This window comes from Falco biarmicus, chromosome 3, assembly GCF_023638135.1.
Source record: "Falco biarmicus isolate bFalBia1 chromosome 3, bFalBia1.pri, whole genome shotgun sequence".
NCBI classification, from domain to species: Eukaryota; Metazoa; Chordata; class Aves; order Falconiformes; family Falconidae; genus Falco; species Falco biarmicus.
In genome coordinates this window covers 98,791,602-98,805,536 of record NC_079290.1, presented here as the reverse complement: position 1 = coordinate 98,805,536, position 13,935 = coordinate 98,791,602, and the positions used below count along the sequence as shown (strand labels likewise).

Below are 13,935 nucleotides of genomic sequence, written 5' to 3'. Positions count from 1 at the left end.
AAAGAGAAATATTGGAGCCTCAGAACAGAGGGGCAGAAACTGTTATTCTTTGCTTTCCTTCTGTTTCCGGACTTCTCAGAAGGGCGTAATCTCCTCTTGTTGAGCTCTGTGTTATCTTGTGCTTGGGCTGGTGGTTAAATACCAAAATACTGACATTTTTCTGTAGCCAGCAACTTGCCAAACGCATGGCTTAACCTTCAGTTTTTTGGAATTATGCTATTGCAGTCAAGATATGAAGAGCTGAATTACAGTATTTTTGCCTTTTTACCTAGGTGTTGTAGCAGAGAATTCCCATGCTTTAATGGCCAGCCCTTTTAAAGCATTTTCTCCTCAGCCACCAAAGTTTTTCAAGCCCTTAATGCCAGTGAAAGAGGAACATAAAAGGAAGACCCCGCTTGAAAGCCGACCTCTGCTTAGTCAAGAGGTAATCTTTGAAAACCACCTGTTGTTTGTGTTTTTTGAAGGAGATCAAGTGATTTTGTGTACTTGACAAATTGCAGCGTGCATCTGTTGCAAGAGAGTTTTGTAATTCTCTGGTAAAATTAATTAGGCTGTTCTTTATATGTGGTGGGGTTTTGGAGTTTTGGTTTTTACCTGAAACACAAGGGTCTTGTAGGGGTTTTTTTCACTTCTTGGTAAGTATTCTCCTTTGCAAGGTACTTCTATTTTAAAATAACAGTAACCTGCATTTTTTTTCTCCAACAAGATACTGTAAAACGTAATTCTGTGAAACAGTGTTCTAGCATGGTGTTAATTCTGACTTTTATTCCTCAACATTAAACTCTGCTATATCAGTTTCTCTACCTATTAACTTGAATTTTAATGTCTGTATGGCCAGCACGGGTGTTTCGTCATGTCTTAACGCCTTTCTAACCTGCACACGTTTAGCGCTGTGGTCAGAGTCGTGGCTTGTGTGATACGTTGTGTGTCTTAACCTTTTCAGAGCATGCCTTCGTCTCGGGTGCATTGCGCTGGCTGCGTTGTGCCTGCAGGAAGCAATGCCAGCAGCATGCCCGTAGAAAGTAATAGCGTACGTGAGGAAAAGATTGTAAGTTTTGTACCGGTTTCTGTTACGAGGCCTGGTGGTGGGCTCAGGACCGTTTGGTGGTGGGCTTAAAGTGCTTATGCTGCCGCAGCAGGTGTGTCATGGTGTGTAGGTGGGTGTGGTAGCATGTGGATATAATTGATTGTAAGTAATTGTTATAATGAACAGTTGCTTGCCTGGCTTGCAAATGCGATCTGTCAGTGGAACTAACAGCTGGGTTTTTACGTTTTGGGTTTTTTTTGTTTTGTTTTGGGTTGTTCGTTTTTTTTTTTAATATTCATATATGATTTGTCTTGTGGGGTGGGGCGGGAGAGGGGAGGCTTTAGTTTTTACAGGGCAGAAATGTTCAGGTAAAGGGTGGTTTAATGAACCATGTTGTTGTCACTCTAATATACCTTGTATGTTACCCAGATTTTGTGACTATACCCCAGAGTAAATGGAATGATCCCATTTGGTGTAAGTAACCATGCATTTAGGTGCTGGGCACACTATAAAAAGCTTCTCATTGCCTGATGTGGAAGTAATATGACTAAAGATTGGTGCTCTTAATTAATCTGCAGCCTGTCTTCGTCATAATTCAAGTGGTGAATTGAGGTGGAGGGCTTTTATTTTAATCTTCACCTGCCAAAAATCCTTTTCTCACTGCTGCTTCAACAAAAGTTGTATCATCGTTTCTGCTGTATGATGGACTCTGGTTTTGGGCTGTGGAACATGGCTGTAAATACTTGCTTTAATCAGAGCTTTAGATTTAAAATTCAGAAACTTCAAATTATTTCCCATAAGTATTATAGGCCTCTCACCACAAAGTACTAGTGATGGATTCTTCCTATTCGACGGTTATTTTCATTCCTACCATATAGCTGAGCCATTAAAAAATCTGGTCTGGATTTTTAATGCTGTTTTGTAGGTTGTTATACCAAAGTATCCTGAGTGTTCTATTGTATATATTTGAAGCTTGGCTGCTGGTTTTGAGAAGCAGCTGTTTTATTTTCAGTCATGTTAATTTTCCATAAGGTAGCTGACATGGTGACTCACACTGAGTTACCGATACAAATAGTATGAAGGTATTTGGAAGACAGAATCTTCTAGCATGTTGAAAAACATCCCTTGGAAACTAAATCGTTACAGAATTTTCTGTAGCAACTTGAGGGCAGTTTTAATCCCTTGAGTAAATCAGGGTTCCACCCCTCGCATGCCCTGAATTAACTGAGGCATTTGCCTGTGCTGCTTTCCACAGATAAGCAGAAGCTTTCTGAGCTGGAAAAGGGCAACATCCTGCATGAGGCTTTTCCAATTAGAATGGAACTAATTTGTTGAATACCGTAAAGCTGCTGTAGCCAACAGGGCCCTGAAAAGAGCTTGTTCTTTCAGTTCTCAGCTGCTTGCTTCTACACTTTTGCACTGACGTCTCCCTTGCATCAACATAGCGTTTTGGTCAGTTGCATAGTAAGTCACATCAAGGGAACTGATCCATCCAGCTGATGGCTAGACTACTATGGAGCTGTATTTCATTTGGATTTACTGCACTGTCTGATCACCTTATGGACACTTGAGTAAGATACTGGGGGTGGCAGGCAAGAACTAGCAGCCGCTAGTGGGGAGGACGTTGTGACAGCTATTTTACATAGCCTTGCTAGCTTATGGCATTGAGTTTATCAAAGAATGGCTTCTGGCTTTTTTTTATCCCTTTAGGAAGGAAGCCTTTGTAAGATGTAGGCTTCCTAGGCTGCCTCTCATTTTTCAGAGCTGGAGCAAGTCTATGTTTTAACTAGGACAGAGTATATATTTCACATATTTGGGTGAATAGTGCTCTCAGAATGAATTCAGAGATTACACTAGGGCAGCGTCACTGCTCCACGTGAAACTTAGCTGACTGTTCCTCTTTATCTGATGGAAAGTGAAGTTTACACAGTATTAATTAATATTGTAAATGATCACACCAAGGTACAGAGCCTCATACTCCTAATTAATCACTGGATGATTGGTGTTGCTTCTGGTGTGATGCTTACTTGCATCTTACAACATATAAAAAATGCTGTAGAATTAAAAGTGACTAAACATGCAGGAAGCTAGCAAGATCAACTAGACTGATGTTCTGCATCAAAGTAGGCGTAAGAATGATGTTTGGTCTTTTTCTCATTTTTCTCTGGGATCTGTTCTTTACTCTTCTTGAATATTCAAAACACATCTGTCAAAGGGGGGGGAGCAGTTAACAAAAAATACCTTTATTCAGTTGCCCTGAAACAGAGCATTCAACCTAAAATTTCAGACAGTACTTCCACATGCATTTAATACCGCAACTATTGCTGAACAGCATGACGTAAGGGCATGTTTGGTGTAATATGCAAGTACAGTGGAATTATGTTAAGGTCAGATGAAATGTTTTCATATTGAAAGTATTTGAATACTGCCTGTAATTAACACATCTAAGGGGGGTTTGGCTTAAGAGCAAATCCTCCTATGAAAACTGCTTCAATGAAAATTGAAGCACTGGTGGTACAACGACTATTAAATAAATACTACTGATTTTTAAATTAGTAAAATGGGGACTAACATCTCTGAGGTTATTTGGGAGGTATAATCTAGGAGTTTGAAAACTGAGATACTTTAACTATGCATTATCTTTATTTCAAAGCAAGTATAGAGAAGCTGCTCTGCGTTCTTGCTTACTTTGCTTCTGAAATCGCTAAATCTTGATATATGGTCTTGTCTCCTTAGTTGTTGCTGGCACATTCTTTCTGTTACCCCTTCTTAAATCTATTTTTCATTATAGTCTTTATGTTACTTCCCAGGGAAGTGGCTGCAGTTTCTTTAACAATTTTTCAAGGATTTTATCTTCATTTCTTACCAATAGCCTGAGCAGTACAAGGTGACTTCCTTCTTTCCCCCCCCCCACATCTTACATCCGCAGGAATTTGAAGAACCCTGAAATTGCTTTGTTTCTGGAATTTCCTAGTCAGGAGGCTCAAGAGAGGCTTTGAAAGGAAATATTTCTTGTCCCCACATGGGGCATCTTTTGTCTGTCACAAGGTGATGTCTCATCACCTAGTTACAGCATTCTTTACAACCCATGTTCTAGTAATAAGACTGGTTCTTTGTACCTTACCTTTTGTGTTTATGATGATAGATAAACCTGAAATGACACACAGCTGACAATGTGGTTAGTTGTTTGACTTTTCCTTATCAAGTCACCAATGTCTGTGTGTCTGCAGAGCCATTTCTCAGTTACAGTGACTCTTACCCAGCCTGAACCTGAAAAGGGGCCCTGTGTGTACTAAGAAATTTTTTTTCTTTCAGTTGAATGAGGAATCTTGCAGAGGGGAAACAAAGAACTCTGGGTGTGGTTTCAAGTGGATGTTTAGGTAGTATCAAGTAGAAATCATTAAATGCTTATCGATTTGGAGTTCATGTAGTATCTTAAACCCACTGTATTTGATAAACACCAGAGTTTGTAATATTTTAGAAGCAGCAGACTACAAGTTTCTGCATAGGGCAAAACTTACTTTTGCATGAGCAATAATGGTGAAAGGGAAGGAGTAAGCAGAATGATTAAGAAAAGGTCCCTCACAGACAAGCAACAGGTATACTCTAATATGCAAAAAAGACATTTTGTATAATGCTTCAGTGCTTGGAGAAGGGTATTCATAGTCTCAGTAAAGTGGCTATTAATGTTGTCCTTCAATTTTAAAGGGACTACCTGTAGATTTCAGAGGTAAAGAACAAGATCTTCAATAATATAAATCATTCTCAATAGTCTTACGTGACTTTTCATAATACTCCTTTTCAGAGAAATATATAATTGCAAAATAAAGCCTTCATCCAAATTTTGTTTGAGAAATAACTCTGAAGTAGAGCTGTAAAAACTAGTAAGCAAAGGATGCCAAGCCTTTACTTGAACAAATATTAATAATTGAAATCTGGTTGGATTTGTCAGATATACTTACCCAAGTAGAAGCATCTTCTTCAGATACTGATTGCTCTGCCAACGTGAATTTTAATAGTACTGGAAATCTTGATTCAGCTTAAGAGGCCGTTCTGCATGGGTAATATGACTGAATTATGTCTGCTATGAGCTTGAACGTGGTAGGAATGAAAATGAGACCTTATTATAGATAAGGGTCATAGCAAGTAGTGATCACTTCAAAAAATGGAGGATGAAAGGAGAGTGGAGTCATTTACAACATTTTTACAGTTCTTTTTACAATTCAAACAAATAAAAACTAGGAAAAAAAACCACCACCACCTCCAGGCTGGGAGAAAGAGCTTGTTACATAAGCATGGATTTTCTAATATATACCTATGAGGATGTTTTAGTTAATTGCACTGCTGAATAGGGCAGGGGAACTGGTCATAAATGACTTGGAGAAGGCCAACATACCCAGTGCCGTCTTTACTTTTAACCTTTATATGTAAAACTAGCCTTCAGGGATCCCATGCCCCTGAGACCCAAGAGAAAGTGTGGAACAAAGATGACTTGCCCTGGTAGAGTACCTCCAGGGTGGGGAGCAGTTAAGCAAACTGCATGTTTGTTTAACTAATCATACCCACAGTGCTGAGGGAGCTGGCTGCTGATACTGTTATTAGGCCACTCTCAATTGTCTTTGAATGTCATAGCAATAGGGAGAGGTACCTGAAGACTGGAAGAGAGCAAATGTATCTCTCCTGTCTTCAAGAAGGACAAAGAAGAAAGATCCAGCTAACTACAGACTGGACAGCCTCACTTCTGTCTCTGGGAAGGTGATGGAGAGTACCTTTCCAGAAAGCATTTCCAAACCCATGAAGGACAAGAAGGTGGTTGGGACTAGTCAGCATGGATTTACAAAAGGGGAGTCACACTTGACCAACCTCAGTGGCCCTCCACAGTAAGGTGACTAGCTTGGTGGATGAGGAGGGAGCAGAGGATGTTGTTTACCTTCACTTTAGTAAAGCGTTTGACACTGTCTCCTATAACAACATCATGGATGGGCCGACAAAGTACAGGTTAGACAGGTGGAGAGTGGATTAACAGCTGGCTGAACACCTGGGCCCAGAGGCTGTGTTCTGAGGTGCAAAGTCCTGTTGGAGGCTGGTAACGCAACGGTCTACACCAGGGCTCGGTACCAGGGCCAGTACTGTTCCAGCACCTTCATTAGTGACCTGGGTGATTGGACAGAGCCTCCCCCCAGCAAGTTTACAGATGAAACCAGAAGGTTGTGCTACTATTCAGAGGGACCTCAACAAGCTGGAGAACTGGGCAGAGAGGAAGCTCATGAAGTTCAACAAGGGGAAATGCAGTGTCTTGCGTCTGGGGAGAAATAACGCCAGGTACCAGTACACGTTGGGGGCTGTCCAGCTGGAGAGCAGCTGTGCCTAGAAGTGTCTTGGGGTCCTCATGGGCAGCAAGCTGGCCGTGAGCCAGCAGTGCACCCTTGCAGCAGAGAAGGCCAACAGTATACTGGACATCGCCAGCAGGTTGAAGGAGGTGATCCTTGCTCTCTACTCGGCACTAGTGAGGCTGTGTCTGGAGTATTGTGTCCATTTCTGGGCTCCTTGGTACAAGAAAGATAGGAATTACTGAAGTGAGTCCAGTGCAGGGCCACAAAGATGATTAATAGCTTGAAGCATCTGATGTATGAGGAGAGCTGGGACTGTTCAGCCTGGAGGAGACCAAGCTCGGGGGGACATCTTATCAGTGCATAAAACCACCCAACAGAACACAAGGCAGACTCTTCTCAGTAGTGCCCAGCGGCAGGATGTGGGGTGATGGACACAAATTAAAACATGGGGCGATGGACACAAATTAAAACACATGAGATTCCATCTGAACACAACATATGTTTTTTTACTGTGAGGATGGTCAAATGCTGGAATGGGTTGTGCAGAGAGGTTATAGAACCTCCATCCTTGGAGATCTCAAAACTCACCTGACTGGACACAGTCCTGGACAATGTGCTCTGGCTGACCCTGCTTGAGCAAGGGGGGTGGACTAAATGATCTCCAGAGGTGCCTTCCAACCTCAACAATTCTGTGATTATTCTGACACGTGCAAACTGAACAAACCTGTTTGCTGTCTGTGTATTTGAAGCTTTGTTGTACGAAGTTATTTGAGCAGTCTTGGCTATTATGACGTATAGGAAACATTTTCAAGAGGTTGTTTATCTTAAACTTGGTGTATTCTCATTCGTTGGTCACCTGCTTAGGTGTTGTGCTTTTCCTTTACCATTGGTGATTCATGGCAGGTGTCTGAAAGCATTGAACTATTTCAGATATCACACAGGATCTGCCTTGATCAGTAGCTGAAATACATGATGCAGATAAAGGAATTGAGAAATAATAGGTGCCCGAGTTCCTCTAAACTTAAGTACTGCAGCAGTTTCCATTTTTCTGAAAATACTATTCTTTCCCATAGGAATTTGCTGTGAACTAACCATTTTTAATATGTATGTGTTTTTAATACAGGTTTGTGTATCTATATACGTATGTTTATATATGCATATATATAAATACATGCATATATTTATATGAAAAATCAAGTACTTCAAAAAGCATGCATGTGGAGTCCTGCCTGCAGTATTTTCTGTGCTGGGGGGAGCAGCCTAACCATGTTGCTGGGGTTTTTCTCGGCTGCGTCTTGACAGACTGAAGTCCTCAGGTGGACTCCGAAAGCCACGTTTGTGGGCTGGTCACAGTGCATCACGCTCGTTAGCAAAGGGAAATTCAGGGATGTACCTCCAAATTCCGCCAGGTTGATTAATGATGCTTATTTCCCTGCATACAAATGCTTCCTTGAAAATTCACTGTAGTACATGATCCTTTTGCCTTTATTTTCAAACATCCTGAACATGTTCAGGTGTGATAGTCAGGGGTAAGCAGAAATATTTAGCTTCGCTGGTATCAGATTAACAGAAAATCCTGTTGTGCAGGATAGTTTTCAATAATTGGGATTGCAGTGGACACCCTGTAAGGCTGCTTCCATTCATATGTTTATCTTGTTAGGTGGTCAATTAGCTCTATAGAATACCTTTAATTGGTTTAATTAGTCTAAACCAGGGTGGGGTTGAGGGGGGGAGTTTATAGTACATGGCTTTAAAAATCTTGAGTATGATGAAAATATGCCAACATACAACTTCTTCATGTTGTGAGCTTTCCTTATACCAAACTCTATTGCTTTATATTTTACTGAAATACTTAGAATTTATCTTTATTTTCTAAAAATTGAATAGCTCAGTGTAGGCAGGATATGTTCCCAGCAGCTCTTTTTATAAGTGTCTTCCATTCAGTTGAAGAATATTAAAGGTATATAATTCTTCACATTCAGAAAGGGAAAAAATCAAGGAAGGTTAGTTTATTTTTAAAACTTTACTGTCATAGGTTCCTAATCCCATGCCACTCTCCCTTCTTTTGCAGGACTCAGAGGAGGAAGACAGTGAGTTGGAGGCCATTAATAAGAAGCTGATAAGTCCACAAAGTTTTCAAAATTTCCGGCCTTACATACCGGAGGAGTTTGCTGACTTCAGTGTTTACAATGCTAGCCTGGAGAACAGGGAGTGGTTTTCTTCTAAATCAGACTTCATGAGTTCACGTGTTCTTGAGAAAGAGGTATCCCGCAGCCCCACCACTAGCAGTATTACTAGTGGCTACTTTTCCCACAGTGCCTCTAATGCTACTCTGTCTGACATGCTTGTTCCCTGTAGTGATAGCACAGACCAGCTAGCCAGTCACACGAAGGAGCTGGACTCTAATGATCCCTCAGGATCATCTCTTGCACATGATTTAAGATCTTCTTCGAACAAGGAATGTCGAGAGTCAGAAAAGGAGTTAGCGAGAGAAAAGTTATCTGTGTTACCACTGAAAGAAAACAGTGCCTTAACGGAACAAGTACCACTGTCCCTCGATGCCACTGACAGAGACTCTCAGCAGTTACCCACCGCTGGATCGTTTTCAGCTTTAAGTTCCTCAGACAGCAAAAATACCTGTCGTATAATTGAGTTTTCAGCACGTGAAGCAACAGTTGAGCACACAACGGACATTCTGGAGGATCACTCCTTTACAGAGTTCATGGGCGTTGAAGATGGAAAAGACTTTGACCATTCGACAGCTCCGCAGTCGTGTTCCCTCGTCTCCTCTAACGGAGTGAGCGCCTTGGAGTTACCCCAAGGCACTGACAAGGAGCAGAGCGCACACGTGGGCCAGCTGAGCTCTGCCGCAGCAGTCGGTGACCGGCTTGCAGGTGCTGTGGAAAGCCCTTTTTGTTCTGCACTGGTAAAAGGCCACGAGGCTTATCCTGATACTTCCATAGACGATTTCATTGGGAAGGACCACTTGGATGGTTCCGATTGTGAAGAAGGTGCTTCTGCAGATCAAGCCCACGTCTTGCCTAGCTGGATGGCCGTGGGTGAACAAGTCTGTGTTGGAAGTAATAAGATGGGCACGGTGAGATACGTTGGAACGGTGGATTTTTCAGCTGGCATCTGGGTTGGAGTGGAACTCAATGTTCAGCTGGGTAAGACTAAATATACTCTGGGTTATCTATGCAGCTAGTGTGATCTATTTTTAAAGTTGCACTACAATCATAATGCTGTTCAGTCCTGGAAAGTGCCTCCAATTTCACGGCAGCTTGGTACCTGCTACGCCCAGTTCTAGGCTTCCTGTTTATAGGGATGCTTTGATTAATTTTTAACTGTCTTAAAGCCCTGTTCTTCTGGCTGTATGCAGAGTAATACTTTGGCATGTTGTGGTAGTTCTTTTTGTACCCATCTGTTTTCATAGATCAGAAAAACAAGCAAAGCCCAAAATTGGCAGATTTCTTTTTTTTTTAAATCAGTGTGCATGTTCGTGGGCAGTACTAATAGTGGGCATCGCTTGTCAAATTGGTTTGGTGTCTGTAGCTTTCAGAGGTTTTAGTTTTGATTTTTTTTTTTCCACTGGGGAAAGCTTAATTACAAAACACAGGTTTTCTGTAACTTCAATTTGGAGGGGTCAGAAAAAATCAGCTCCTCCAGAGATGCTTCCAATCTTCTAAAAATGTTTTTAGTAGTTTCATAGATAGTAACACTGGTACTAGAGATCTGCTGGGAGCTGAGGTTTAGGCTTTGTAAGCAATTGGTTCTGAGGATAGTTTATTTTGTGAAATGAACAAATGTTTGACTTTTTAAACTGCTAGTTGACAAAACAATAGTTCAGGAAGTCATCTTTTTGGTCACAATTGGAGCCCTCCTTTCGAGGTTTTGCTCTCCCTAGCACCTGGTGTGTGCACCTGGCTCTGTCACTCAGCACTGACAATCTTGATTATTTGAGAGATAAACAAAGGTATTCACACTGCAACACTACAATTGTATGTGCTAATGAAAGTACCAACAATTAATTCTGTGTGTTTATTTTCATTGAAGGGAAGCATGATGGAGTTGTAAGAGGCAGAGAGTACTTCCACTGCAAACCACGACACGGCGTCTTTGTTCGTCCTGGGCGCCTCAGCAAAGCACCAGCTCCTGCAAGGAAGTGGAGTAGCACTTCACGGTCTCAGGCATCTTCCACTTCGGAGAAACGGAGAAGTTCTGTGCTTCAAGGCTCATCATCCGCTCCTAAAACAGGAGGAGAAGTCCTCTGCCATTCAGGAGATGCAGCAGCTTCTGCTTTTTCCAGGAAACAGGAGAACAGGAAATCTTGGATTAACTAAACTGCAGTATTTTTGCACTTACTACACGCATCCCTGTGTAGAAAACTTTATGGATTTTTGAAGCTATTGTACATTTTAATCTGTCCATATGGAATGTGTATTCTCTAGAGTCCTTGACTTCATTCTCTAATTTTTTTATAAATAATATATATATTATATATATATGAATGTGTATCTATAGTTTGTCTGCCAGTGGGCAGATGTGGCTGCACACTAAAATACAGTTAAAGCTGATCTGTAGATAACTGAGGTACTGGACTATTTGTTACGCAACAACTTGGGAGATATATTTTAAACAACAAAAAATATTTTATTGTGGAAAAACCAGGATGTAAATCCATATTTGGGGGGGGGGGGGGAGAGAAACAACAACTATGGTTTGCTGTTCTTAATTACCAAAGAACTTGTTTTAGACTGACACATTTGCTGTTTATATCTTTCTATTGTAAATGTTTTAACTGATAACTTGGTGCCACATTTCTTTTAGTCACTGGGCACCATGCAGCCTTATGTTCCGTGTTTAAGCACACTGAAATATCCAACTGCTTCGTATTTCTTGTCTTCCTAGAGGCCTGCCACTGTGCTGACTTGGCATTGGATGGAAATGACTAACAATGCCTGAAGCTGTATGTCTGGCATTTCACGTGTTAACATAAGCCAGCCGGGCAGCTTGACTGCAGAAAACAGTATTACTGCAAGGGTGTGAGAGGACAACATTTTGGGGTTTGGGGTTTTGTGGTTTGTTTTTTTTTTTTGGGGGGGGGGGGGGGGGGGAGGTGGGGAATGGGGAAACAAAGAAGCAGTAAATGGATCATGATTGCAGACTTTGCACTTGTTACTTGCTGGTTATTATTGAGATGAAATAGAACCTGCTAAAGTAATTTTAATCTGTAAAGTTTTATTTTAATAATGGGAATGATGGAGGGATTTGTGTCTGGTGCTCATGAATTCCTAAGAAGGTTGTTCCACATGTAGATACTGTAGATGCCTGTACAAGCGTTCTGGATATTTTGTAAAGTAACATGGTAAAAATGAGTGAAGTGAATGGCCTGCTGTATCTGTTCTTCTTTGTTTCTTAGCAAGTGAATGATTGAGATACCTGGGACCTTACTGAAAAGCTGCTGTTCTTTCTTTGATTGTTGTGTACAGTAAGTGGACTCTTGTATTTTACTATTTACTGTAAAGAACTGTAATTTATATACTGCCATACTGTATTTAATTGGTACAGACCTATTGTGTGTTAGAATACAGACTGTTTACTTGGGATTTAAAAACAAAACGACGTTTTGCTTGTATTTGGTACAATCAGGTTTCACGGTCAAATAGTAAGCTGTGTCTAGGTGATGGTACTCAGATGCAAAGTACTTTGTAAAAACGCTGAAGGACAATACGACTCAAGTGGAAGACTGGATGGTACTTAACCTGTTTTAACACTGACTGATTCAGGAAGCGTAAGAGGAGAACAGCAGCCCCTGTGGATACGTGTTCCTCACAGCTGCTTTCCCTGTCCCGCCTAGGAGAGGGAGCGGAGCTTGGAGGGGGAACTCCTGCCAGGGAATGACATTATGTGGGTCAAGGGGAGACAGGACAAGTTCCTGGAAGACGGACAAGGCATACCCATTGCTAAATATGTAAATGCCTCAGCCGCGTACAACACGGCAGCTGGAAGGGTAACGTGCTGTGGGAGTAGTGAAAGGAAGGGGCATGAGGTCAATGTACTTGCCCTTGACGTAGGTTTTGGCTCTTCTGAGGCAGGATTTGTATGTGTTAATTGATTTTGGTGGAATGAATGTCTTTGCAGAATGTTTCATGCTTCTGGATCTTCATAATGCACCCAATGCATTAATGGTACTGCTGCTGGAGGAAATTGCTGTAATAGAAGAAAACATTTTATGTAGAAGTTTTTTATCAGGCAGAGATGATCATGGAACACAGCCAGCTGTGCACCCAGCACCACTGTCTTGAAGTTAATCTTAGATGTCACTTTCATATTTTTTATACAGCTTTTAAGAAAACTCATGCTCACATATTTGCATAAACATATTTGTCCAAGGCCATGACAAACAATTTGGAAAGAAAATGTGGCCATTTTCTGATGGCAAAGAATCGGTATTTAGACCAGGTTAGCATCAGTTGAGCTAGGCTTTTCATGGTTTTAGACCTTTGAGAATACAGAATGCACGATTGATTGACTGCTTCAGAAACACTGGGATAGTTGTGCTTCTTGGGGTGTACAATCGGTACACACCAAAGAAACCAAAACAAGCCAACCTAGTTTTGTGCTGTACCTGCTTTGCATAAGCTGTGCTATCATGACTTCTGTTACTATTAAAGGAGATGTACTTTAGCAAACCTTGCCTGTTAACATGCCCTGCCCTGAATTTATTTGAAGTTGGAAGGAGCATATCTAATGAGGTAATGTGAAAATGCAATCATTTTACTTTTTGTGCTCCTCAAAATTCTGGCACATAAACAGAAGCACTTTCTGTTTGCTAGCAATGTCAGACTAGTCATTTGCCATCTTGAACTTTGTTAATCGGTGGAAAAACCCCATGGTTATAGTCCAACTGCACATTGCTTTTAATTGTTTGGGAGTTTGTTTAATATTAATCTTAACCAGAGTCTAAAATACACTGTCTAATAAGCAGGATGTACAATCCATACTAAGACCTTGAATTAAAAAACCAACAAATCAACCCCAGTCATAACACTGAGTAACGCAGGGCAGAGCCAATCTCTTGATTGTCTGACCTGCCAAAACAATCCTGTCATCTCCCTGCAGCCCAGACAGAATTACCTGATTTTCACTATCAGGATTGTTACAGTGTTAAGTAAGATGATACTGGCCATCCATCTTGTTTTCTGAATTTATTATGTGGGGTTTTTTTCAAGCATATATGCCTTTATGGAGATTCAGCCAGAGCTGGTACAGTCCAACAAGCAGAAGCAGAGCGTTTAATCAGTCCTGCTGGATGTTCCCCCACAAAAGGCTTGCTTTGTGCTTGCAGCAGCAGGGTTTTCCCTGCTGTTGTGGTCTAAGTGATAAATGCCATGAAGCAGTGAGGTGCCAGGGGAGCTGGCTGGGAGCCCCCGTGGGTGTTCTGTCCCCCAGCCCCGGAGTCACTGGCTCCCCAGGGTGGCCAGGTTGGAACTGGGAGCTCAGTGTGGTGGGACTGACCTCCCCCAGCATGGGTACGTCCATTGGGGACCTCTTCATCTGTGTAGCTGGCAATTG

The 13,935-nt window shown here is 41.6% G+C and overlaps 1 protein-coding gene across 7 annotated transcripts in view; it reads left to right on the top strand.

The window, feature by feature from the left end:
* The window catches only part of KIF13A (kinesin family member 13A), a 120,458-nt gene extending 107,406 nt beyond the window's left edge, over nt 1-13,052 (top strand). For 4 of the 7 annotated variants that reach the window (XM_056332376.1, XM_056332375.1, XM_056332374.1 and 1 more), the window contains 4 exons: nt 273-424; nt 944-1,048; nt 8,432-9,527; nt 10,414-13,052. In XM_056332376.1, coding sequence (XP_056188351.1) covers nt 273-424; nt 944-1,048; nt 8,432-9,527; nt 10,414-10,700 — 1,640 coding nt within the window. In that variant the 3' untranslated portion in view covers nt 10,701-13,052. Of the gene's footprint in view, nt 1-272; nt 425-943; nt 1,049-8,431; nt 9,528-10,413 lie in introns of those variants that run through there. The other 3 variants (XM_056332378.1, XM_056332381.1, XM_056332380.1) reach the window with 2 other exon arrangements.
* The last annotated feature ends 883 nt before the right edge of the window (nt 13,053-13,935 follow it).